Source organism: Melitaea cinxia, chromosome 3 (assembly GCF_905220565.1).
Source record: "Melitaea cinxia chromosome 3, ilMelCinx1.1, whole genome shotgun sequence".
NCBI classification, from domain to species: Eukaryota; Metazoa; Arthropoda; class Insecta; order Lepidoptera; family Nymphalidae; genus Melitaea; species Melitaea cinxia.
The window spans coordinates 201,000-227,302 of NC_059396.1; the positions used below are offsets into that span (position 1 = coordinate 201,000).

General features: G+C 35.9%; 1 protein-coding gene across 1 annotated transcript; it reads right to left on the minus strand.

Moving 5' to 3' along the window:
• Positions 1–7,573: 7,573 nt before the first annotated feature.
• On the minus strand, positions 7,574–9,645 carry LOC123669671 (piggyBac transposable element-derived protein 4-like). Its single transcript, XM_045603263.1, has 2 exons — positions 9,642–9,645; positions 7,574–9,543 (listed from the first exon to the last, which is right to left on the minus strand). The coding sequence occupies exons 1-2, from the start codon at positions 9,643–9,645 to the stop codon at positions 7,574–7,576; spliced, it is 1,974 nt and encodes a 657-aa protein (XP_045459219.1).
• Between the last annotated feature and the right edge of the window lie 16,658 nt (positions 9,646–26,303).

A 26,303-nucleotide genomic window follows, 5' to 3' on the forward strand; every position in this document is an offset into this window, starting at 1 on the left:
TTACAGGTTGTACTTTGGAGAGTGTGCCCTGGAGCTGCACGAGCTCATACCCCCATCTCCTTTCTTCCATCGGACTTTCAAACGTACCGCAGGCTTTCATCCCTACCTGATTGATATACCTTTCATACGTACAAAGCGCTTCGAATCATCTTTTTTAATGCGCACAGCCAAGGAATGGAATTCCCTGCCGGCGTCTGTATTTCCGAGTTCATATAACCCGAACATATTTAAAGCGTGAGTGAACAGGCTTCTTCTGGGCGAACTCGCTCCATCTTCGACCTCGTCTGTGCTCTAGAGCTAGAGGTCAAGAGTAAGCCCATATCGTAATAAAAAAAAAAAAAAAAAAAATTGGGTAGATATAGAAATAAAAGTAAACGCAATTATTTTTACTAAACCTGTAAATTCTTGCTTGTTGTATAGAGCGTGAACACAGGTTACAACAGGTAAGTTAACTTCCTATAGTGTGCCCGCAGAGCAGCGCAGCGCAATGTCGCACTCACCAAACATCACCAACGATGGGATCAAAATGTTGCTGGAAATATTATGTTATTACTGGACGACCGCTAACTAATAAAAATGCTAAAATCGAGTTTTAATTTTTGTACTTATTCGGTCATCATTTTTCCATTCGACAATGAAAGACAATGTTCAGGGTAAAGCGTAACGATTTTTACGAAAAGCATTAACATTAATTACTAGCTACCTAGACAGACTTCGTTCAGTCAATAGTTAATTTTTTTACTAAAAAAAACCAACTTCAATTACATCGACAAGTACAACAACGTAAGTAGACAAAAAAATACTAATAATAAAATAGTCAAGTAAATACGCGTCATCAAAGATTACTCAAAAAGTAGTCATCTGATCTCGATCAAATTTAAATGCGACCACAAGACAATCATCAGCTTTCGATTAAAATAAGAATCATCAAAATTATTTATAAAGAATAAACTGTTTCCATAGTGGATAAAAAAGCTCAATACGTTATATAGTAGATGTGGCCATGTAACATCACTTGATCGATATTCACCGAAGTAGTTTTACTGGGTTCCAATAGGTGGCGTTGCTTCAAATTACCAACCGTCTAACTACACGACAAGCATTAGTTTTCGACTAAAGTAAGAATCATCAAAATGGGTAAACCCAGTAAAAATGTTGAGTGCTATAATAACACGTAGGTCGATGAAAAAAATAGTCAATATGCGAATTCGCATTATTAGATATAACGCAAAAAGTAGTTGTCAGATCTCAATTAAATTATAATGGGACCACATGACATGCAACACCTTTCGATTATAAAAAAAAATCATCAAAATCGGTCTACCCGGTAAATTCAAAGTTGACATATATAAAAAAGGAAAAGAAAGACAATCGAATTGAGAACCAACCCCCTTTTTTGGAAGTCAGTTTTAAAATTGTATCAGCGTATTTTAATTTCCTGCATCAAAGTATCTTTTATATGAGAAGTTCACGCAGAGTACTGTGTCCGTAGAGAAATAACTCGTTATTTATTATCTTCACGTGAAACCATAAAACCAATTTCGTCTATTATGCGATGTCGTTCATTACTGTCGTTAAGTTGATCGTAATAAGATGTTTTATCTAAGAACCCCCCTCTCTTCACGTGGGTGTCGTAAGAGGCGACTAAGGGATAAAACAGTTCCACTACTACTTTGCAACTTAAAAAGCCGACCCATGGCGGGATAACCATCCAACTGCTGGCTTTGAAATACACAGGCCGAAGATGGGCAGCAGCGTCTTCGGTGCGACAAAGCCAGCCCTGCGGTCACCAACCCGCCTGCCCAGCGTGGTGACTGTGGGCAAAACACATGAGTTCACGCCATTTTTGGCTTGAACTTGTGGAGGTCTATGTCCAGCAGTGGACTGCGAAAGGCTGCTGTGATGATGATGATGATCTAAGAATGTGTTAAACGACTACATATATCGTATTTGTAAATATATTTTTATTGCTACCTCCAGTGTTATTTGAGATATTGATTTTGGAACGAAGATTTTTATAGGATGACGCGGAAGAGTACCCTAGCTGGCCAAAAAACGTCCGTAACGAAAAGCGTGGAGTAAGATTTTATTTCTTTTTTATGCATGTTCGCTGTACAGTGTCTAATGTATAGTTTACGTGATGACTGTTATTATTATTATTTATGAATCATTGCGGATAAAATAAATATTTATTTTCATTTTACCTCGACTAGAACTTGAAATTAATATTTATGCACGACACCACTCGTTTTTATTTTATTTTCATTCTTACTACGTTTTAGTTCCAGCCTAAGATGAACTATATACCTTCACAGGCTTCGTACCTTCCAAGTTTCAAAGTTCTGAAGGTCAGTGGAAGTAAAATTTTATGACGTTAATAACAAAATGGAAATGTGAGGACAATTCCAATGACAGACGCCACTTTTAAAATTATTTTTTCGGAAGGACTCAGAGCTAGTCACTGTCGTTATCCTAAGAGCTTTATGAAGATTTTAAAAGATCACTTTATATATGATTTTCTAATGCTTTTTCTTGTCTGTTTTCTCTTTTTATGAAAATAATGAAATGTATATATATGTAATATAATGATCGTTAAATATTTCGATACCTAGATTTTTCAAACAAACAAATTTGACAACAAAATGAGGGAAAACATAATTAAAACTAAGATACATAAAAAACTTCTAAAGTAAAATAATTTTTGATAGTTATTATTAATTTAAAGACACAAAATTAAGTGTAACACGAAGGTATTATCATAAGCATGAATAATGCAGGCGGTCGCCGCGCCGCGCCGCGGTCCGGACGGGCGGCGGTTTCGGCGGGCGGTTAATATTCATGCGCGTCGCTTAGCGATTATACGAGATGAATATGCGAGTGGACGCGTACCCCCACTTACATCGCTTATTTACATTAAACGTAACATTAGAGTTTTTAAGGTTTGAATCACAGAGGAACGAGAAAGTCGCCGAGAGATCACCAGGTGCTGTAACTTTTAAAACTTTCATAGAAAGATTCACGAAATGTTTACATAATTCGCATCACTTGGCCACGACGGCACACATTTTCCGTATACAAGGTTTTCCCTAATTGAAGTGGTTTTTTTTTTATGAATTTTTAAATAAAAATATAATTTAGAATCAAGTATTATCCGTAGAAACGTTTTACACTTAAATTCTATTTGAATATTAAAAATTGAATTTCTGAAAACAATTTGATACTTTGCCGGGTGTCTCAGGCAGCTCTCAGCTTAAAGTAAATTAACACCTGAAAATGTAATATTTATCGATATTTGTACCTTAATTCAAAGTTATTTCCATGAAATGAAAATGGTATTTCATGTTACTCTCCTCGAGTCTTGCCAATCTTCGTGTTTTGTTTTTAAACAAAAGTTAAATAAAGGTTCACTTATTACTGTTTTGCTTATTGATAATTTTACAAACAAATTGTTGTTAGAAGTGGATATAATATTATTGGCGTAATATTCTAATTGTTTCAGACTGGGAAGCGAATACGATCCACCAATTATTTACCAAATTTCAATTGTTGCTTGCTCGGTTTTCCTAGAAGTGTTTGTAGTTTTGCAGATATAGACCTGTTAATACTAAGATCCAATCGTGGTAAAATCATTTTGAGTAAGTTTATCAGTGTCCAATATAATAACCGTGGTTGCGCGCAAACGAAAAAAAAAAAAACAAAATTTTTGGAAGTCGGTAAATAAAGAGGTCTTGATTGTTTGTTGATTAAAAGCCTGAAAATGTTTGTAGATTTATAGAGAAGGTGTGGTTATATAAGAATTTAGCCACCACCTCTTTTCCCGTGGGTGTCGTAAGAGGCGACTAAGGGATGACACAGTTCCATCTTGGAACTTAAAAAGCCGACCGATTGCGGGATAAACGTCCAAGTACTGGCTTTGAAATACACAAGAATTTTAAGAATTTTCCAGCCTTCATATTCAGTAGTCTTCTTAGCTAATAGTCTCCTAACGTAATAAAAACAGCTTTTATTGTCAAGTGGCTCTCGCGGTATTTTTTTTATCATCCGCATATCCAAAAAGTTGACATCCAAAATGATATCAATTTAATCGTCGAATCAAATGATATTACATTAATGATTTTATAACATATCAATGCATTGTTATAAAAATTTAGAGGTTTAGTAGTAAGCTCATTCCATACTTTTCATTTTGGTAGAATAAAGCACAGAATCCTTGAAGGCGTGCAAAAATGTGACGCTCATCGAAATTAGCAAGGACCAGTTTGCCTTTAACAAGATATATTTCAAAATAATCCTATCAAATTTAATATGCAAATCGAATGCCACAAAGTGTATCGTGAAATACCTTTACTCAGCAATACAAGCCAACTCTACTCGAGATCAAGTAAAAACAAACGAGTGAGCTAGATAACTGTGGCGCTGAAACCGCGCGCGGTGACACGGCTGGCTGTCACGCGGTGTGCGCAGTCGTGCCCTTATCGCTGACTAATGGCCTCCATCGATCACTGCGGGGTCATTATTCTCAGCACTAAGAATTGTAAGGCTGCTTACATGACAACGTTTCTCGAGCGTGCGCGGTTTTTTCACGCTTGATCGTCGTCAACATTTTGAAGTCACACATAAATATGATGCTGTGTGGCTACGGGTGCTGTGTGGCTACGGCACCAAAGAATATAGCCACCCCCTCTCTTCCCGTGGGTGTCGTAAGAGGCGACTAAGGGATAAAAAGGTTCCAGTACCACCTTAAAACTTAAGAAGCCAACCGATGGCGGGATAACCATCTAACCGCTGGCTTTGAAACACACAGGCCAAACACGGGCAGCAGCGTCTTAGGTGCGACAAAGCCAGCCCTGCAGTCACCAACCCACCTGCCCAGCGTGGTGACTATGGGCAATTCACATGAGTTCACATTTCGCATTTTTGGCGCGAACTTGTGGAGGCCTATATCCAGCAGTGGACTGCAATAGGCTGAAATGATGATGGTGATGATGATAAATATGATTGACGATCAACCGACGTTGATAATGAGTACACGTAGATTCATGTGAAAATTGTCGCAACACTGTCGGACAAGTTTCAAACGCCGCGCCCTTTCTACGTTTGTGTTAGTTAACATCGAAAAAAACACGCGCGTCCGAATAACTCTAATGTGTAAGTGGCCTAAAACTATCATTATCACCGGCTCGGTTTTACTCTTTGTGACGCTAGATGGCGTTGTCTGATTGTATAGAAATGAATGTGATGCAGATACGATAAGGTGTTTCTTGTACAGCATACTAAATTTGTGTATTTTTTTTTTTTTTAGATAGAACATATGTATTTTTTGTAACATGTTTTAGGGTATTTCTCAATTGTATAAGATTTGTATACCTTGCGTGTAATTTCGGCAAAGTAGGATTATCTCTAACTCGCCGACTTTCAACCTGCGGTGACGTCGCTAACTTCCGCGTTCGACTCGAACTGGACCAAATAACGCGCTGACAGTTCCGCAGTCGGAAACTATAGCAATGATCTGAAGAATTCCCGCACTACGGTGAGATCAGGTTTAACCGCAAAATTTAATCAGTTCGCCAAAGCTATCAGATACTTTAGTGTAGGAAATAGTAACCGGCCGATGTGTGTTCGTTAAAGATGTTTAGAAAAAAATTGATTATTATTGTCTTTGTGATTATATATATTAGCTGTCCCCGCAAGCGTTGTTTTGCCATATATGTTATAAAAACCCTTAAATACCCCCTTGTAACTTAGGGATATGAAAAATAGATGTTATCCGATTCACAGACGAGAAAATTTTATAAAAATCGGTCCTGCCGTTTCGGAGGAGTATTGCAACTAACATTGCGATACGAAAATTTTATATATAACATATATGTAAGCCAAGAAGGTGTTATTTTATCTAAATTTTAGTCTACGAAGCTTCCTTTTTGATACATCCTCTCGTATAAGGGTTGTTACGGTATTATTATTATTGGAAAAACTTTACGAAATCGTATTACACTAAAAGTGTACACATGTAATTATATATAATAAATATTTTTTATCTGTTATTTTCATTATGTATACGGAAACTAAATCGCGCTTAATCTAACACAGGATATATCTATTACATTTTTTGAAAACAATATTTTATGGTGAGTAAGAAAAAAAAGTGTAAATAAAACAATGTATTTCGTTAGATACAAGTCGCTGTCTGCAGAGTAGTGTTGTGAGCGCGCGGGTGTCGGGCGACATTCCTTGCTGCAGTCGACGAGGAATGCTGAATGCGATTGATTTATCGAGAACAGGTATAGTTTTATAGTTTCAGGTTTTCTTTGTTTTTACAATTGGTTTACACTCAGGGAAATAAAAAGTTAAATATAATAAGTTAAGTTAGTAAATAGTTATTTTTTTCAAATTATAAACAGAATTTCCGACTTCTTTACAGCCTCGTGAGATGCTCTAAAGTATAAATGTAACATAACATCATTTAAATTAATAGACTAAGGTTAGGATGTTTGCCTGCCTTTTTAGAAAAAAAACACTCACTATTACTCCACGTAAATTATGTATCATTTTATAGATAATTGCTTGCTCTACCGATATCCACAACTAGAAAAAATATTATTGCTTTTATGTTTGTAAATTAATTAATTATTAACACTTTCACGGACACTGAGTACTGATTAGAATACCCAATTTCGCACTAAAATTTTTCATACAATTTATCACCACGTATATAGACTTTGTGCCACATAGCGACATATTCGATGTACATGGGTGGCAGTACGTCTTTGTACGTGCCACGATATAGCCGTAGTGTCGCGTCGTGATCGAATCTATGATATTCGTAATGACAGTACGCCTATGTACGTACCACGAAATAGGCGTACTGTCACGCCGTGATCACAGTTGTGGTATTCGTAATGACAGTACGCCTATGTACGTACTACGAAATAGGCGTACTGTCACGCCGTGATCACAGTTGTGGTATTCGTAATGACAGTACGCCTATGTACGTACCACGAAATAGGCGTACTGTCGCATATGAATTAAAATTACACTCTTGTTAGGGCAGCACGTCAGTTAACGACTGAGCAGTAGACATACATTCATAATAATTATAGCCTGTAAGTTAGTAAAAAATAAATGAAACCAGAATAAAGAAAATCAAATATCTATAATCTTAAAATCACAAAAAGTTCGTAATATGGAACTCAAAAACATAACATTTGTAATCATAAATTTCTTTATTTTTAAAACAAATAAACTCTGTCTTCCATTTTTTACAAAAATATATATAGTTAACAATAAGTCTTGACTCTCTAATTAATATCAACAGTCTTGTTATTTATTATGAACTAAATCAAATTATGGCATTGCGTATTCAGCTAATAGAATATTGTTAAACATTTAGTATCACATTGCACCTATATAATATCTTAAAAGTAATAAAATGACTAAATTTTTTATGAACATCGTAGGAACATGGTTTCACTTTAATTTAGAAAAAAAAATAGTAGTTATAAATTTAAAAAAGATTAGAAAATATAGGATCTCAGTAATTATAAATTCAAAAAATCTCTCTTATCAATTAAAATTACATATCCTTATGCCAATCTTCAAAACATGATGGACAAAGCGCTGGAGACTTGTAACACCCCTTACAAAAGTAGCTTGTATCACGTCGCACTTTATTCTTCGAACATTGTTTACACGATAAAAATGCGTATTTCTTCTTTGAATTTGTGGAAGGAGTCATGCGAGTCGGCCAGTGTCCATGGTTTGCTGGCTGAGACGATTCTTTCTGTGTATTGTGTTGTTCAGGCTCTGACGTGAGTTGAAGTGCATGCCGCCTGCTATCATTTTTATTACTGTTTCGAATCAAATCTTTCCCTTTTTCTTCTTTCAGGCCAATCAATTTCTTTATCAACTCATCTCTATATGTTATATACTCATATTTGTTGTCTTTTTTCACATACTTCTTATAAATGTAATAAGAATTCCAAACTGCAGTGTCTACTATATGAAATAAAACCTTTTTATACCATCTTATCGTTTTCCTTGGTGACGAATAGTAATTGATTATCTGATCTGATCGATCCACTCCAGACATATATTTGTTATATTTATCAACTTCTTTAGGTTTCATTTTCTTTTTGCCGAATCGGTTTGTAACTTCAATAAGCGCTGGATGGTCCATAGTAGTCACCATATACACTTCTCGCTTGTCTTTCCACGCACTTACGTAGACTTTGCCCTTCCTTGCCCACACATGCTGTCCTTTTTTTAGTTTCTTTTGTACAACGAATTTAGGGTTATCTTTTCTTGTCTTTCGCAATGTGCCGTTCGTATGTGTTTTTAAATCAAGTAATTTTTGAGACAGGGTCACTGAATTATAATAATTGTCCATGTATAGATTATGCCCTTTAAGTAGGTATGGACGCATTAAACGAAGAACCAACCTATCAGTTTTTCTTTCATTGCCTTCAACGACTTCTCCTCCACTATACATTTTAATATTTAGAACATAACCATCCGCTGTCGTTAATATGTAAAATTTTATGCCATATCTAGCTTTTTTTGATTTAATATAGTGGCGAAATATCAAACGACCCCTATATAGTAACAAAGACTCATCCAGAGACCGATCTTGACCTGGGTTGAACATATAACGAAAATTTTGAGTCATTGTGTTTATAAACCCTTCAATTTTTGACGACCCCTTCGCACCCAAATCAGCAACATATAGACATCGCAAAATTTGTTCATATCTTCTACAAGACATTGTATAGTGAAAGACTGGGTGGTAATATAAAGGATCGTCATATGTGAAAAGTTTCCTTTGTTGGGGTACACGAATATGACCATTTAATAAAGTGAGACCTAAAAATTTTTTCATCTCATCCGGATTCGTTGCTCGAAATACAGAATTGCGTGCATAGCGTGTATGTGGCCGATTGGCATTAGTAAGTGCTGCTCCATAAGCATTTGTTCGTTCAACCATATAATCTATCATATCTGCAGTAAAAAGTTGATTGAATACGTATTCACATGTGGAATTATCATCAATCTCAAATGTCGGACCCACTGCCGTGGATCTAAATTCGTAAGGAGTAATATTGGTGACGGTTTCTTCCCAAGCTATATCCATTGGTTGGGGAGATCCACCTCGTGCTGGGTTTCTCTGCCAACTTGGGCCAGCCCCACTAGAAGGTCTTTCGTATTGCGTGCCATTTTCTTCCTGTTGGCCAGGAGGTGCTTCCATCTGTTCGTTCCTAATGCTAGTTTCTACATTGTCTTGTATAAAAGCCTGAGATGGTATTTGTATCTGCTGTTCTAAGTGAACATCAGTTGCTTGTTCTCCACTTTCAAATGTCTGTTCGTCAACTTCTGTTGTACTCACGGTAGTTGGATTATTTTCAGCGTTTTTTCTAGGTTTGACAAAAATATCACAATAACCTTCAGATTCATCGTCATCCGCTGATCCAATTATTTCACCCTGCTCCTTCTCCTCGCTATTATCCGTCTCATCATTAGCAGAACTATGGTCACTCTCGGATCCAATGCCTGGACGATGTCTTCGTCTTTCGCGAATATCAAATATGATACAAGAGTCACTGCTGCTACTCGAACTATTTCCAGTGGGTTCATAATTTTGATCTGACCCATATTCCCCATCTTCGTCAGAAAATGGATCGTGTTCACTATCGCTTCTAAACAGCGATGTCTTATTTTTCTTTGAAGCCATCTACAAATAAATGAAACAGAAAAAAATAAGACAAACAACAAAAGGACAACAATAATTACACACATACATGCACCAGCTTGCACCTGTATCCTCCGAAAGAGTAAGCATAGGTGTATTACACGCTCACATTTTGCCAGCGTATTTAGACTCAACGTAATGGGGGCTGAGTCCCTTTGATTGCATTTCGCTTGGTTTTGATTAAAAAGTAAATACTTAGTTCTTGTTGTTAGTTCTTTTACATTGAATTTTTTACTTAGTTTAAACAGTGGGCGTTTCAACGAATAACCAGAAATAAAATAAGTTCACTTCATTTGAAATAAACGTACAATGATTACATATCTACAACATAAAACGTGGGCCATTTTATTCAGTCTAAGTTTAGTTTTTTCGTAAGTATTTGACTAACAAATCATGTGCCAAAACAATAATTGAAAATAAAAATACAACTCAACTAACTTTATCTACATAAATATCACATTACGAAATATATTACTTACCACTGAAAACTCGTAAATTCAACCGACGCACCGAGAACGCATGCACACGAGAGAACCTTCCTTGTGACACTACGCGACTGGCTCGCCCGCCACACAAAGAAATCGTAACGTCAACTGCCGTTGTGCCGCTGCCCGCGTTCTATGGTATATTATGTAGGTAGGTGTAACGTCACCTATGTTGTGTACTTATAATATTCTGATGTGACAGTACAAGCTTGAAAGTGTTTGTGTTATGACAGTAGGAACATATTTTAATATACCTGCATCGGAAAAAAGGCGCCTATCTACGTGGTGGCAAAGAATTGAAAAAAGAAATGAACGTAAATAGGCGTTGTGTCGAATTACGTATTCACTAAATCACGCAAATAGACGTACTGTCCATGAAAGTGTTAAAATTATATAAATGACGGCTTTAATTTTGAAACAACGTCAACACGATTGACGGTCGGTAAATTTTTTACTTATTTAGTGCGAATTATTCGCACGGGTATTACTAGTATATATAAATATATAAAAAAAAGTAAATCAACTAGTATAGGTAAGAATATACGAGTAGGTAATATAATGTAAACAATCAAATAAAATGCTGTTGCAGCAATTTTCTCATTTTCAGTTAAAGAAGCGGATTATTGCCAATCACTTATAGCTTGGCTACAGTTTGATTACATGCCTTCTGACTTAGACTTCCAAAAAGGAGGTAGTACTAAATTCAATTGTCTTTTTTATGTATGTTATATTACCTCAGAAGTTTTGACTGGGTCGACCGATTTCGAAAATTTTTTAATCGTCAGATAGTGAGTCTCGTGTGCTCCCATTAATCGAGATCTGCCGAGTGCTTTTCGAATTATCTCTAATGATGCGTATTTGTTTGACTATTGTTTCATCTACCTTCGTTTTGTTAATGGTCCACGTAGTTGTAGTCGATTTTTTTTTCGTTCACGAGAAAACACATTTAATATTTGTACTTTTTTGTTTGCGCAGTTTGTAGTGTCCCTGTTTGCTGTTCCGCGCTGTTGCGGGTTCGATTCTCGACTTAGCCTCGGTGTAAAATTGGTATTTATATATTTATATATTTATCATTCTTTCTATATTTATAAAAAAATATATTTAACAGTCGGTTGTTACCTATAACAAGCAGTAAGTTGCTTACCGTAGAAATAGACGACTGTTTGTGTATGTTATAACATATTTATGTGAAACTTCTTTAGGCATGAGGGTAAAATGATTACGGCTGAAACGCAATAATAATAATAGCGTCGCAAAGATGTGCAACATTTTTGTCGAACAACAGAGCCACCTAGGAACTACAAAGGTTAAAACTACAAGAAACTAGATGGCGCTGGAACGGAAATCTAAAGCTTTAGATTTGTATAAATATAAACGAGACTTCACAACACTTCGAAGATTCCGCAATGCTTGAAGACAAAAGTCTTCGAGCAATGCGTCCTGTCTGTGCTAACATACGGAACCGAGACGTGGACACTGACGAAGGAACTGGTCCACAGGTTTAGAGTCGCTCAACGTGCAATGGAACGGGCCATGCTTGGGGTTTCTCTCAAATATAGGATTAAAAATGAGACTATCCGCGAGAGAACGAAAGTAACCGACATAGCTCACAGAATCAGCAACCGTATAGCCGTTGGAGCAGACGAGATCTGGAGTGGAGACCGCGTCTTGGCAAACGCAGTGTGGGACGTCCTCCGGCCCGTTGGACCGAAGATCTACGTAAGATTGCCAGTGTAGGCTGGATGAGGATTGCGAAAAACCGGGATGTCTGGCGCAAACTTGGGGAGGCCTGTGTCCAGCAGTGGACTGCATTAGGCCGACTGACCGACTGACTGACTGACTGAAACAAGACTTAAAAATAAGTTCGCCAAAGAAGTTTCACTTCTGACATGTGTAATTTGTACGCACGCAATTTTTTTATTTATTTAGTGTCTTGATATTCGAGATTAAACAAATGTAATAATATCTTAATTTTAATGATCGTGTGAAGCCATTATTGAACAAACGAATGTCTGTTAAACGTATTTAAATAGAACGGAGGCGTGTAACTGACGTAATCACTGATATCACAAAACAGCGAGATGCCAATTACCTACGTAGTGTACATACAGAGGATTTGCACGGTAATTATATTTAATGATTTTTTTTTTTTTGATAAATATTAGTTGTTTATTTAGGACTCGTGTTTATCGTTTGTATTTCATTAAATGTTAACTTTTGTTACAAATAAAATATATGGCTATTCTATACTTAACCAGGTGACGGCTTACCTTTTATTTTTTTTTAGCTTTGAGACCTAACCTTACAGTGTCACGTCGAAAACGACACGGCACACGCAACATTACACCTCTGTGTATATAAATATCAATTCTTCTAAATGTCTCTCTCTCTCTTGATAATAAATATCAACTTTAAAATTGACATGATCATCAACATAGTATAAAACAAAGTTTCTTCCCGCTGTCTGTATGCTTAGATCTTTAAAACTACGCAACGGATTTTGATGCGGTTTGTCTTTGGTAAATATAGTGATTCCAGAGGAGGGTTTATATGTATAATACATGCATAGTACAGTAGAGGAATACTGGTAGTTGTTGCAACCGTGCGAAGCCGGGGCGGGAAGCTAGTTGTGAATATAACTCACTTTTAAAAACCTGAAGCACATTTCATAATAATGTTAGAGTTTTCTATGATTACTTTATAGTTTTCTAAAAACTTTTGGATAAGCTATCAACTTAGCAGAATTTTCTTCTTGATGATATTATATGACATTAAATACGTGGAAATAATAAAATAAAAACAAAATATAACGAATACCAAGCAGGGAAAAAAGTTATGTTGTTGATGCGCGTGTTTGCTCGCAAATGTGGCGAAAAATCTAAATCAATTCAATCGTAGGCGTCAGCAAATATTTGAGACAAATGTTCCTACGCACTGAATTATCGATTAAGGGCCAATTTACCCAGATGTGTAAATTTATCCCGCAAATAAGCTACGAATAGACTTTAAGAGCAGGTGGAATAGGACATTATGACCTATTTATTCTCTATTCACTTAATTTACATCACATTTACATTCATATTTGCAAATAGCTGTTCCCGTAACTTCGTCCGCGTGGTATTAAAAAAAGCTTGTTCCGCTCGCAGAGTTACAAAATAAAAATATATTTAAAATAAAAGTAGCCTAAGTTACTTACTTAAGTCCTTATTACATCAGCTATCTGCCAGTTAGAGTCCCGTCGAAATCGGTCCAGCCGTTTCAGAGATTAGCCGGAACAAACAGAGAGACAAACAGACAAAAATTTAAAAAAAATGTCATTTAGACATATTATTATGTACCGTGTATACATCCATATGCATTTAGTAAAAAGAGATTATTTTAATATTACAAACAGACACTCCAATTTTATTTATTTGTATAGATGAGAAATATCTCATAAATATTATGGAATTCGATGATAAAAAAGAATGTTATATCAATTTTTTTATCTGTTGGATATTGTTATCCGTCAAATAGCCTTATCTATAACCGATAAAACCGGTCCTAAATATATTATAAGTCGTGTGGGAGGAAGCAAAGTGACATAAAACACATTTTCGCCAATAAATAAAACGTAAATATTTTTGTTTGTCTTTCGTATCACCGCGACTCAGAGCGCCAAGTCACATTAAACTGGGATTAGGAAGTCCTTAACGATAATTGTATTTACTGATCCTTACGTGTAACAACCCCTCTGGTGTAGTGGTACGCGTGAGTGCCTAAAATACCGATGGTTTGCACGTTCGTTTCCCGCTCGGGATGGTTATTTGTATTCGAACAAATGTTCAATTTCGGTTTGGATGTATGCCCTTGTAGGTCTCCCCACCATGCCTCGTAAAGCACGCTAATCTGTCGGTCCCGGTTGTTATCATAAGCGTGATCGTTGGAGGATAACACAGTTCCACTACCACCTTGGAACTTAAAAAGCCGACCGATGGCGGTATAACCATTCAACTGCTAGCTTCGAAATAGGTCGAAGACGGGCAGCGGCGTCTTCGACGCAAAAACCCGCATCCCCAGCGTGGTGACTATGGGCAAAACACATGAGTTCACTCCATTTTTGATGCGAACTTGTGGAGGCCTATGTCCAGCAGTGGACTGTAATAGGCTGAAACGATGATGATGATGATAAGTGATCGTTACTAGTATACATACATATGCGCCAACCCGCAGTGGAGCAGCGTTGTGGCTTTAACTCCAACCTATTATGTGTGTATGACGAGATTTTACAGGCTGAACTGTTGTTCAGTTGTATGTTACGTGTCTAATATATCATTTTTTAAATCTAAAACAATATTGTAATCGTTTCAATGTATCCTAGTGGAAATCGTAATTGATTCGTCATTGTTATGACGTTTCAAATGTGTTTGGACGCAATATTTTAAAAATGTCACACAATTATCTTATGAAACGAAGCAGGATGTGTAACTTTGTTATTCAACGTTAACGTGTCCCGATATTATGATTGATAATTAACACACATATACATAAACTAATAGAAACACATACATATGTACTCGTATAGGTAAGCCTTAAGATAAATATTAATTTAATTTGTATATCGTTATGCAATGAAAAGGATTTTTGTCATTGCAGGGGAAGTTCTCAATATGATTTTTTTTTATTTTTTTATTCAACCAAAATACTGGCGAGCTTCACACAGAAGAACGAGAGCGCTTATTCGTACTGTACTTGAAGCAAATACTGACGCCAAGCTTTATTAGGTCGGGCTTTCAGTGCAAAAATGCAAGCACATCTAGGAGACTGCAAATGTAACAGTCTACACATTCACGTCACAGAATATTTTAAGGTGTAATCATAATAAAGTCATGTATTTTGTGTTTGAAAGTGTAATTAAAACATGAGACAGTGATTTTTTTAACATAAATAATTAATTAAACGTTTTCCAGTAGGAAATGAATGATGAATAATTTGTGTTTGTTGGGAAACGAAAAAAAAACCGACTTCAATTACATCGACAAGTAATACAACGTAGGTAGACGAAAAAATAGTCAAGTATATACGCATTATCAAAGATTACTCCAAAAGTTGTAATCAGATCTCTATGAAATTTAAATGTGACCACATAATGAACATCGGCTTTCGATTAAATTAAATCATCAAAATCGGTACACCCAGTAAAAGTTATGCGGATTTTCAAAGGTTTTCTCCTCGATTTATTTGGGACCCCATCATCAGATCCTGGTTTCAATACAATCTCACGCACAACTATGACTAAGCCGTAATTCAAAGACAACTAAACCCGTAACAAAAACACTTCAAAGCTGAAGTCCGAGGAACTTACAGCAGAGTTCCGAACTCTCCAAAAAGTCTCCAACATTGGTTCCGAACTATGTTTTTGTCGCTGTTTTTGTATCGTTTCCAATTCTTTGAAAGCAAAAGAATGTTGTTTAGTAAGAAAGTAATTGGCTGTTCACGACGCATGCACAGGAGCCTGTGTGTGTGGTTATTTCATTTTATTGCCGTTTCTATTGTGTTAATTGGAATCGCAGAGGACCGGTGTTGGTTATTTTTCTTTTATTTACTCTTGGTCGACAATTTATTAGCTTGCGTTTCGATTTTTGCGGTTTAGTAGCGGTAACTCGGGGGCTTGATAATTAAATCGCATAAGTGTTGAATTTTAAAATTTAGAACGGTATCAGTTGAGCTTGGCGCAGCGAATGAAGAGTATTGAAATTAGGAGGCAGTGATGTTGACTATTACATTTTGATCTGCTCGAGTTATAATTTCTATGTGAACATGTTCTTGGAAATCACGTGAACTGTTTTGGATGTTTTTCAAAAAATTGTATGCACAAAACTATTTAGTAGGACTTTTTCCACAACCACGTCGTCTATATAAGTGCGGTTACTATCAAGGCAGGACATGAAAAATCGATATTTTATATCTGGCGAAATCTCTTTACAAACATCACAATACGAACTTTATGATTTGATTCAGTCATTTCTACTAAATATTACGTACATTCATGTTTATTGGTACATACACATTAATTTCATAATATTAAAATTATCATACATATTAAATGTATGTTAAACGTTTAATGTTGTAGCGACATCTATCTCGCGACATACAAAAACTAGCGAAAACTGGCGTATGGTACATCGCGCTATCAAAGTTATCAGAGTGATTGAGTATATATACAAGAACCCGACAACAACCGTCGAGGCAGTAGCTCACCAGACCACCCGTCTGGTCGGAGGATCCTCCCTTTGCAATGGCGGACGAGGAACTTAACACCCCGTTCCACCGCATACCCAAAATGTTAAAGGTTCCAAGGTGTTTTGAGAGGCCCTCAACTGAAGAAATATGCTTACATCTCTAGATGCATTTTAGAAGTAAAGTCAGAAGTAAGATTCTACTTAAAAAAGGCTTCCCGATTAAGAAAGCAACGAACCTGTTTCCTATTCTATTCTGTATGTTTATGAACTCAAAAAATAAATAATATTCCTATACAGAAATAATACTGCAAATGGAGTTTTAAATGTTAATAGCATTTTAGTCTGGTCCTATAATAAAAAGCTTCAACGAAATGAAATTCAATTAGATATTCTCTGGCAGTGAAAGAATTTTTTTGTATATACTTATTAAAACGAAGTGCATTTTAAAACGGAACGGATGCATTTTATTGTTTTTATGTTTGAAACGAGAAGTTAAAATGTTCGTGATGCCTTTTTCCTGTCCATGTCCTACCAACATCATGACATACGTAGCCGAGACGTGGAACTTGACGGCAAATCTAGCCCACCGACCGTTTGTCACTCAAAGAGACTCTATGGAAAGATCTAAGCTCAGGATCTCACGAAGGGACAAGGTCTAAAATGAGACTATCCGACAGAAGACCAAAGTAACTCAGGTCAGTGAAGTAAGAAGGTTCTCAAATGTGATGATCGGCTAAGGTAATGGACGCCGACCAGTCGAATGGACCGACGACTTGCTTGATGCTGTTGGCCCTACTGGCCGTTACAGTGTGACCGGTGAGAGGAGCCGTATACTAGAGACTCCAGCCGCAAAGAAAAATGGGAGCCCTATAAGAGGACTCAGGGATAACGATTGTCCGAAACTTCGCTGTAGTCGTTTTTATATTGCACGCCTCTTTACTGCGTCAGATGTCAGTCACACATCTGTATTATTATGTTTCCGTTAGACTTTGAAAAAATTTGCGGCACTCAGAAGAGAATTAAACGCTGTTGTTAGATAATAATTTACTAAAATGCTACAATTATTAATATACAAATATTTATAATAATTATCGTGAACGCTACAAATACATAACTTTATCACGAATAAATAACAAAGATATAAAGTAAATCGTTTACCTAACGTGTATTTTTTGTAAACAATAATTTAGTAACCTTTATAGTCCGGGGACAAAAGCGTATCATACAATATCCAAGGTAAAGTAGTCACTCAACCGAATTCTATTACATTCGACTCAGTGGCTCGGGTCGCGCTCGGACGGGTCAGACAAACAATTGTCGTCATTCCTGAAGGACCTCGCTGTACCTTGACAAACATTCCAAATTATTTGTGAGAGAAATTATTACATTTTACGAGAATAATCACAAATTGGTAGCAAATAAGTAAACAGCTGGTGATGTTATAGGTCTAAATAAAACAAAAAGCAGCGGTGAATTGTGACTCACACTAACATTGGCGATTCATTTCGATGTAGTATTCAACAACGAATATTCATTTTATTCTGATTTTTATTCTTTACCTGAGGTAAAACAGAGCAGGAAATATCCTGCTAAAAATCTGGAGCAGCCCGACCGGGGAAAAACCTCAAACTTAAAGAAGATCACAGCCAAATAATACTGCTATAAAGGAGTGTTGTGTTCCTGTAGTGAGTACGAGAATTCCCGGGGTGGATTGGGGGTAGAGTCGGCAAGGCGCTTGCGATGCATGTAGTGTTACAGGCGTTTATAAGTTACGAACAAAAAAGAGAGTTAACGTAAGAGAATTTGATGTCAGCGATTCTTTTTTAGGGTTCCGTAGCCAAATGGCAAAAAACGGAACCAATAAATAATACGGAAAAAAAATGGCTTGATCGGTAGCGGGTTCGGAGCGCGCGGGGGTTCCCGACTAAACATCGATCAAAGTTACAACGAACTACAAGAACTTTTATATTATATTACTTGCTGCTACGGAATCCTTTATGGGCGAGTCCGACTCGCACTCGTCCACTTTTTTATTTATATATATGTATATATATTAGTGTGTGAACTCAAGATAATAAATCTAAGCTTGACAATACATAAGTATATATAAAACAGTATCGCAGAAATAAGATACGTCGTTGGATGTTTGCGCACCGCGGAGTGGACGGAGCTCCAGAGAAATAATATTTTCATTTCGACTCGAACTCTGAAAGTAGCAGCGTTAAGGAGCTTCGCGAGAAATTATGAAAAGCTCGCTAAAGACGTAGCCGTTCTTGATGAAAACATAAACAAAGTGCCGTGAAATTGTGGACTGCCTAGAAAAAAAATATAAACTTTGAGAAACTTTATAACCGCGTCTTTTACCTTGATATGAAATTGTTTCTCTTTTACCTTCTGGAAACTTTGAAATTTTGTTTATTACTTGATATAAAAATATTATATCCTTTAGCCTTTACGCAAAAATAGATCCCTTCTGACTTCTTTTTTAAACCGACTTCCAAAAATGGAGGATGTTCTCAATTCGACTGTATTTTTTATTTTTATTATGTATGTTACATCAGAACTTTTGACCGTGTGGACCGAATTCGACATTTTTTTTTAAATCGAAAGGTAGTGTGTGCCAATTGGTGCCATTTAAATTTATTTGAGATCTAACTACTTTTCTTTCTTTCTACTTTCTACTTTTAACTACTTTTCGAGTTATATCTAATAATGCGTTTTTACTTGACGCTTTTTTCGTCGACCTACGTTGTATTATACCGCATAACTTTCTACTGGATGTACCGATTTTGATAATTCTTTTTTTGTTGGAAAGGAAATATCCTTAGTTTGGTACCGTAATAGAAGAAAATCAGGATCTGATGATGGGATCCCAGAAAAATCGAGGGAAACTCTCGAAAATCCGCAATACCTTTTTACTGGGTGCACCGATTTTGATAATTTTTAATTTAATCAAATGCTGATATTTATCATGTGGTCACATTTAAATTTTATCGAGATCTGATAACTACTTTTTGAGTAATCTTTGATAACGCGTAGTTACTTGAGTATTTTTTCGTCGATCTACGTTGTATTACTCGTCGATGTAATTAAAGTCGTTTTTTTTTTCGTTTGCGAGCAAACACAATTATTTTTCTTTCTTAATAATTTAACTGTAACATAAATCAAGTAACAATTAAAACTTCCATGAAAAGCAATTAATTGCGATAATCACCAAAACGCCGACTTTTTATCGAAGGTAACAAGAGTATTTTCAATATTTTGAGAGAAGACTATGAAGAAGTCAGTATATTACGTATAAAAATGAATATAGGAAATGTATGTACTTACATACTCGTAATTTCCGAACAAAACAACGACACTAAATTCGATAATTCTCTTATGTTGTATTTGTTACTGTCAACATTTTTATTCTAATGATCACAACACCGGGTCCGCTAGTTTCAATTCAGTTTGGTACAAATACCGCCGAATTCTTGCGACATGCGACATGCGATAGATGAACGAAAAACTTTGGAGCGACAGAATAAAAGTTTCACTTTAAAAAATATTCACTTCACTTCAGCCTACCGCAGTCCACTGCTGGACATCGGCTTCCCCAAGTTCACGCCAGATATTCCAGTTTTCCGCAATCCTCATCCAGCCTACACCAGCAATCTTACGTAGATCATCAGACCAGCGCATTGGAGGACATCCCACACTGCAAACGCAACGCCCTCCTCTAGTTTAGTTTGATTTCATGGCACATATCACATAACACATACGAACAAATGATCTATAATAGAACTAGTAGGAATGGCCTCTGGAATTAATTTCAGAAGTACGAGATGTAACTTTCGTTCTGGCGAGCTCCGCTGTGCTCGGAGTTCGCGATAGTTGGGCGGCTCGCACGTAAGGTACTCTCTATCTAGTATGGAAGTTTAAATTAATTCTCATTGCCTTACTTAGATGATAATTAATTCAATGAAATCAAAATCAAAAGCTTACCTTATTCAAGTTGGCTAGTTTGATGTCATACCATTACTTTATCTCCACAGATCTTTAGTGTATATCGAAATTATCTTAAAATTTTACCGCCCAAATCAAGCGTGATTAACTTCAAAATTAAGGAAAACACTACTACGTATTTATAGTATACTACGCGACTTTGCAGCAGGTAATTTTCTGCTCAAAATATGGAGCAGCCCGACTGGGGAAGTACCTCGACCTTACAGAAGATCACAGTTAAATAGTACTGTTTTCATGCAGTGTTGTGTTCCTGTTGGTGAGTCAGGTGGCCAGAGCTTCTGGGGGAATTGGGGATAGGGTCAGCAACGCATTTGCGATTCTGGTGTTGCAGACGTCTATAAGCTACGGTAATTGCTTACCAGCAGGTGAACCGTACGCTTGTTTGCCAACCTAGATGCATTAAAAAAATATACTTTTCCAGCAGAGTTTATTACCAGAGTTTTGATTGCGGATACCCTGTTAGTGCTTTAGAAATAATTTGGAGTGTGGTTGTCATAGCGAACATGCAAAAATAGCCAACCACCGTCGTCATCGAAATTTTAGTATATTTAAGACTGTAAAAATATAAACTATTGGTATGGTTTCAAAGATATGATTTAACGGCAGTCTCCGATATCCATTAAATAAAGGCAATAATCCGTTTTAACGTTCCTCGCTCGCGGTTGACGCGGTGACAATTGCTGGCGGTGAATACACTCGTAAGCTCCTCCATCACTACTTTACAACCGACTTGCGCCAGCTCTTATCGTTGTTTATGACGATTTTATAGGAAATCTGCAGTAAAATTATTTATAGCTACGACAGTATACGACTACTTGACTAAGATTCACGATCGAATACGATTCAGCCCCTATCGTCACACTACTGGTCATAGGCCTTGTGGCGTATCCACACATGTACAGACTTTTTACAAAAATAATAATCAAATCCCATTTCTAGTTTTTTGATAGGCAGATCAACAAGGACAGACATCCAAACCGAAAACAAATATTAATTTGTCCAAATACCTACAATATCAATCCCAGTAACGCCTACCTTGAAATAGAAAAAAAATAAAAATAAAAATTGCAGGTTTTTAGAATAAAAAAATAGGTAAAAAAACTTTTTAAGTTAAACGGTTTTATGTTAAACATACATTGCAATGTTTAAGATAAATGTACTAAAAACCAAAAAATAATAAAATAGATACAGTCGTGGGAATTATAAACATATGCATAGACTAGACTAAAATAAAACCGTGGGGCACGTCAATTGTCTACAATCGTTGATTAAAATGTTTGTTTTGTAATGTTACACTATAATTAGGCAGTTGTTCAACCGACAAAGATGGACGTGTGATAAGTAGGGCTAGAATGTGGAAACATGCTAGCAAGCTCGATTATAAGCGAGTTTTAGGGTTTCATAGTGGTGAGCGAGTAGAACTTTTATCATATGTTTTGTCGATTAAAGACAAACTACGAGCAGTGAAACGACTCCTCGCCAGCCGGCAGTGTGAATGTCCAACGATAAACTAGTTGAAACATCTCTTTTATTTACATGGAGTGTATAACTATTGGAATTTCCATGAGCAAGAAAATAGTAAGTAATTTCCTCACCGTCTGCGGGCCAACTGCCTATTTTAACGACGAATTAAACGATTCTTCTATCGCACATTAAGTCGATAATTTGTAGACAATTGACGTGCCCCACGGTTTTATTTTAGTCTAGTCTATCCATATGTTTATAATTCCCACGACTGTATCTATTTTATTATTTTTTGGTTTTTAGTACATTTATCTTAAACATTGCAATGTATGTTTAACATAAAACCGTTTAACTTAAAAAGTTTTTTTACCTATTTTTATTTTCTAGTTTTTAGTTTTTATTTCGCATTCTGTTTAATTCATTTAGTGCTTCATTATTGCAAGGCCCATCTTAAATATTGAGGTTGTATAGTGCACTGTATTCTTCTTGTCAAGCCCTTTTATTTGATACCCATATTGGTGGGATTGATAAAAAATTGTTATCAGACATTTGGTAGCGGCAGCCAGCTTAGATTTCAATTTTGCATAGTAAATTGTATTCTACTTGTTGAGACCTTTCATTTGATACCCATGTTGATGGGATTGATAAAACCTAAGTTATCCGCCATTTTGTAGAGGCTGCCATCTTGGATTTTAATTTTATATAGTACATTGATTATACTGGTTGAGCACTTTCATTTGATACCCATATTGATGGGATCGATAAAACCTACGTTATCCGCCATTTTGTAGCGGCCGCCATCTTTTATTTCAATTTTTTATAGTATATTGTATTCTGCTTGTTGAGCCCTTTCATTTGATACCCATATTGATGGGATTGATAAAACCTACGTTATCCGCCATTTTGTAGCGGCCGCCATCTTGGATTTCAATTTTTTATAGTATATTGTATTTTGCTTGTTGAGTCCTTTCATTTGATACCCATATTGATGGGATTAATAAAACATAAATTATCCGCCATTTTGTAGCGGCGGCCATCTTGAATTTATAATGATAATGAATAAACATAATTGTATTGTCACCAAAATCCAAAGTGTATACAAAATTTCAGATTAATCGGTTGACAGGAAGAGGGTGAAATTTGAATTACTAAATTTGACCCAAGAATAAATAATAAATAAAAAATAAAAAAATAAAACAAACGGGGTGAGCTAAATAAAACCGTTTAAAAAGGACATGGGTTCATAAGCCCGTGGATGTATATCAGTTGTAAAAAAAAAAAAAAATATCAATCCCGAGTGAGAATCGAACTTGCAAATTGCACACGCATCACTACACCAGAGTGGTTGTTGATTAAGACATACATATCTACTTCAAATCTTTGCTTACAAGCTTATCTTTTGTCCTGACTGAGCTAAGAAATAAGAAGAACAAGAAGAAGAAATATACTTTATTGTGCATATTACATAACATACATCTTTAAAAATAAAATTTGCAAAACAATACTATGCACAAAGGCGGTCTTATCGCTAGGTAAGCGATTTCTTCCAGACAACCTTGGGGTAGAGGAGATTTTAAAATAAAAAGAGTAGGGTTATCAAAAGGCAAAACAGAAAATTAAAAACAAAGTAGATCCTGCATTCTAATAATAATACAGTAATATATATATATATAGTAATAATATATATATATATATATATATATATATATATATATATATATATATATATATATATATATATATATATATATATATATATATATATATAATGTGAGATACGAAGCTGAGAACGATCGTGATGTATTGTACGAATAAATCTTTATGTGACGTGAAAGCGACAAGCTAGACCATTTTATAGGTATTATTGCACTTTCTGTAAAGCATAGGAATTTGCCATAATTCACCAAGATATTCTACAGTGTGTTTACCTTAGAATATCCCACAAGTCATGTCATTCTCGGTCATTCTCGGGCGGTTTAATATTACTTTTGGACACTAATTAATTCTTTTATCACTGAACATTAACGAATTTCTATACATGGATTTAAGGAAGCCCTATTCATAAAGGTGACTTCATTAACTTTTCACCATAAGGACGAACTTCACGCCGTCATTAAGGGTATGAATAACAAGATATCAGAAGAAATCACGAAAAACATCAAAGAGTCACATTCAGTTGAAATGTTCATACCATTCATATAACTATGCATAAATCACACTTGTCAGATAAAAAAGATTGATTGGTTGTCAGAACGCGGCAGTTAATGAACTGATGGAGTTGGACTGAGAGTGCTGCGGGTTCCGTCTGTCCGTCAACTATGATAGATGCGAAACTAATAACATTACACATTACACATAGGTACATTGTTTTTGCTCAAGCAACAGAAAAATTAGAATGCAATGCATTTTTTTTAAATCAAAATAAAAATATTGAATATAAAATAATGTAAAAATAATAGTAATTTTTGAGTAAACTGTGGAGGCCTATGTCCAGCAGTGGACTGTAATAGGCTGAAATGGTGATGATGATGATAATCTATGTATAGTCCAGATTATAGTAATGATGATGATGAAAAACATTTATTCCACTGAATGAGAAGAAAACTTATAAAGCCAAACAACTTTAAGAAATGTTCCCTGTAAGTGTTATACGTTTATGTCCATGTCAGTTTGTTCTCAACGCTGCGTGTTTGTGACTCCGTAATTTTGTGCTGTTCCTGTGACGGATATCTTTCCGTCTGTTATGTGGTCACACTCGGACCCAAACGTCCGTCAAGATTATATTTAAATTACTAGCTGACTCGGCAAACGTTTTCTTGCCGCTGAACGCTATTTAAATATAGGGGTTGGTGGTAAAGGGTGAAAATTTAGGGTTGTATGTATTTTTCAACAGTAAATCATAATAAAATAAAGAATAAATAATTAATCTAAAAATTAAAAAAAATTAGGGTGGATTACCCTTAACATTTAGGGGGATGAAAAATAGATGTTGTTCGATTCTCAGACCTACCCAATATGCAAACAAAATTTCATGAGAATCGGTCAAGCCGTTTCGGAGGAGTTTAACTACAAACACCGCGACACGAGAATTTTATATATTAGATGTGCTTAAGATATGTCTTTGATTTTTTTTTCTTCAGTAGAGAAGAAGAGAGAATTCGTATCGTCGAGTTTATATATTTTTTAAGCTAAAAAGGTGGTCGGAACACTATCAATTACGCAGACATCGGATATAGTCTATTACTCGCAGTGTGTTTTTAGAACCAATCTTAACTTACATAGAGTTTCATAGAGTGCCCGCTATAATGATAAGCAACAAAAAAATATTTATCAAAAAGAGTGTTATTCTATATTTCTTCAGACTTAATGTGGGTGAACAGTGGGATAATCGCGGAAAAAAAACTACGTCGTCAATGCCACGATCTGCGTTTTAATGATTTTCACAAATTGCTTCTCAATCGCGCGACGCATTGACGTATCAACGTCATGGGATGGAGTGTGGGGTATCCACACATATACATATATGTAAATACATATATTTAAGGACATATAGGAAACTTCCTTTTTTGTTTCGTGTTGATGACTGTCTCCGACATAATTATTATTAAATTTTATCTATATAATAATATATATAAAAGCGAAAGGTCACTCACTCATCACGAAATCTCCGAAACTATAACACCTACAAACTTGAAGTTTGACAGGAAAGCTCCTTATAGGACGTAAACATCCGCTAAGAACGAATTTTACGAAAATCGACCCCTAAGGGGGTAAAACGGGGGTTGGAAGTTTGTATGAAAGTCCTATGTTTTTTAAGTAAGAGACCTGAAATTTAAAATGTATGCTCTATAGATGATGAAAAGGCGTCCAAATAATGTATCTTTAGAAATCAACCCCTTTTTGGGGTTAAAATGGGGGATAGTAGGTCGACTCACTGATCACGAAATCTCTGAAACTATAACACCTACAAACTTGAAATTTGGCAGAAGGGCTCTTTATAAGGCGTAGACATCCGTTAAGAACGGATTTTACGAAACTCGACCCCTAAGGGGGTAAAACGGGGGGTTGGAAGTTTGTATGAAAGTCCTATGTTTTAGAAGTAAAAGACTTGAAATTTAAAATGTATGCTCTATAGATGATGAGAAAGCGTCCAAATAATGTATCTTTAGAAATCAACCCCTTTTTGGGGTTAAAACGGGGATGGTAGGTTGACTCACTGATCACGAAATCTCCGAAACTATAACACCTACAAACTTGAAATTTGGCAGAAGGGCTCTTTATAAGGCGTAGACATCCGTTAAGAACGGATTTTACGAAACTCGACCCCTAAGGGGGTAAAACGGGGGGTTGGAAGTTTGTATGAAAGTCCTATGTTTTTGAAGT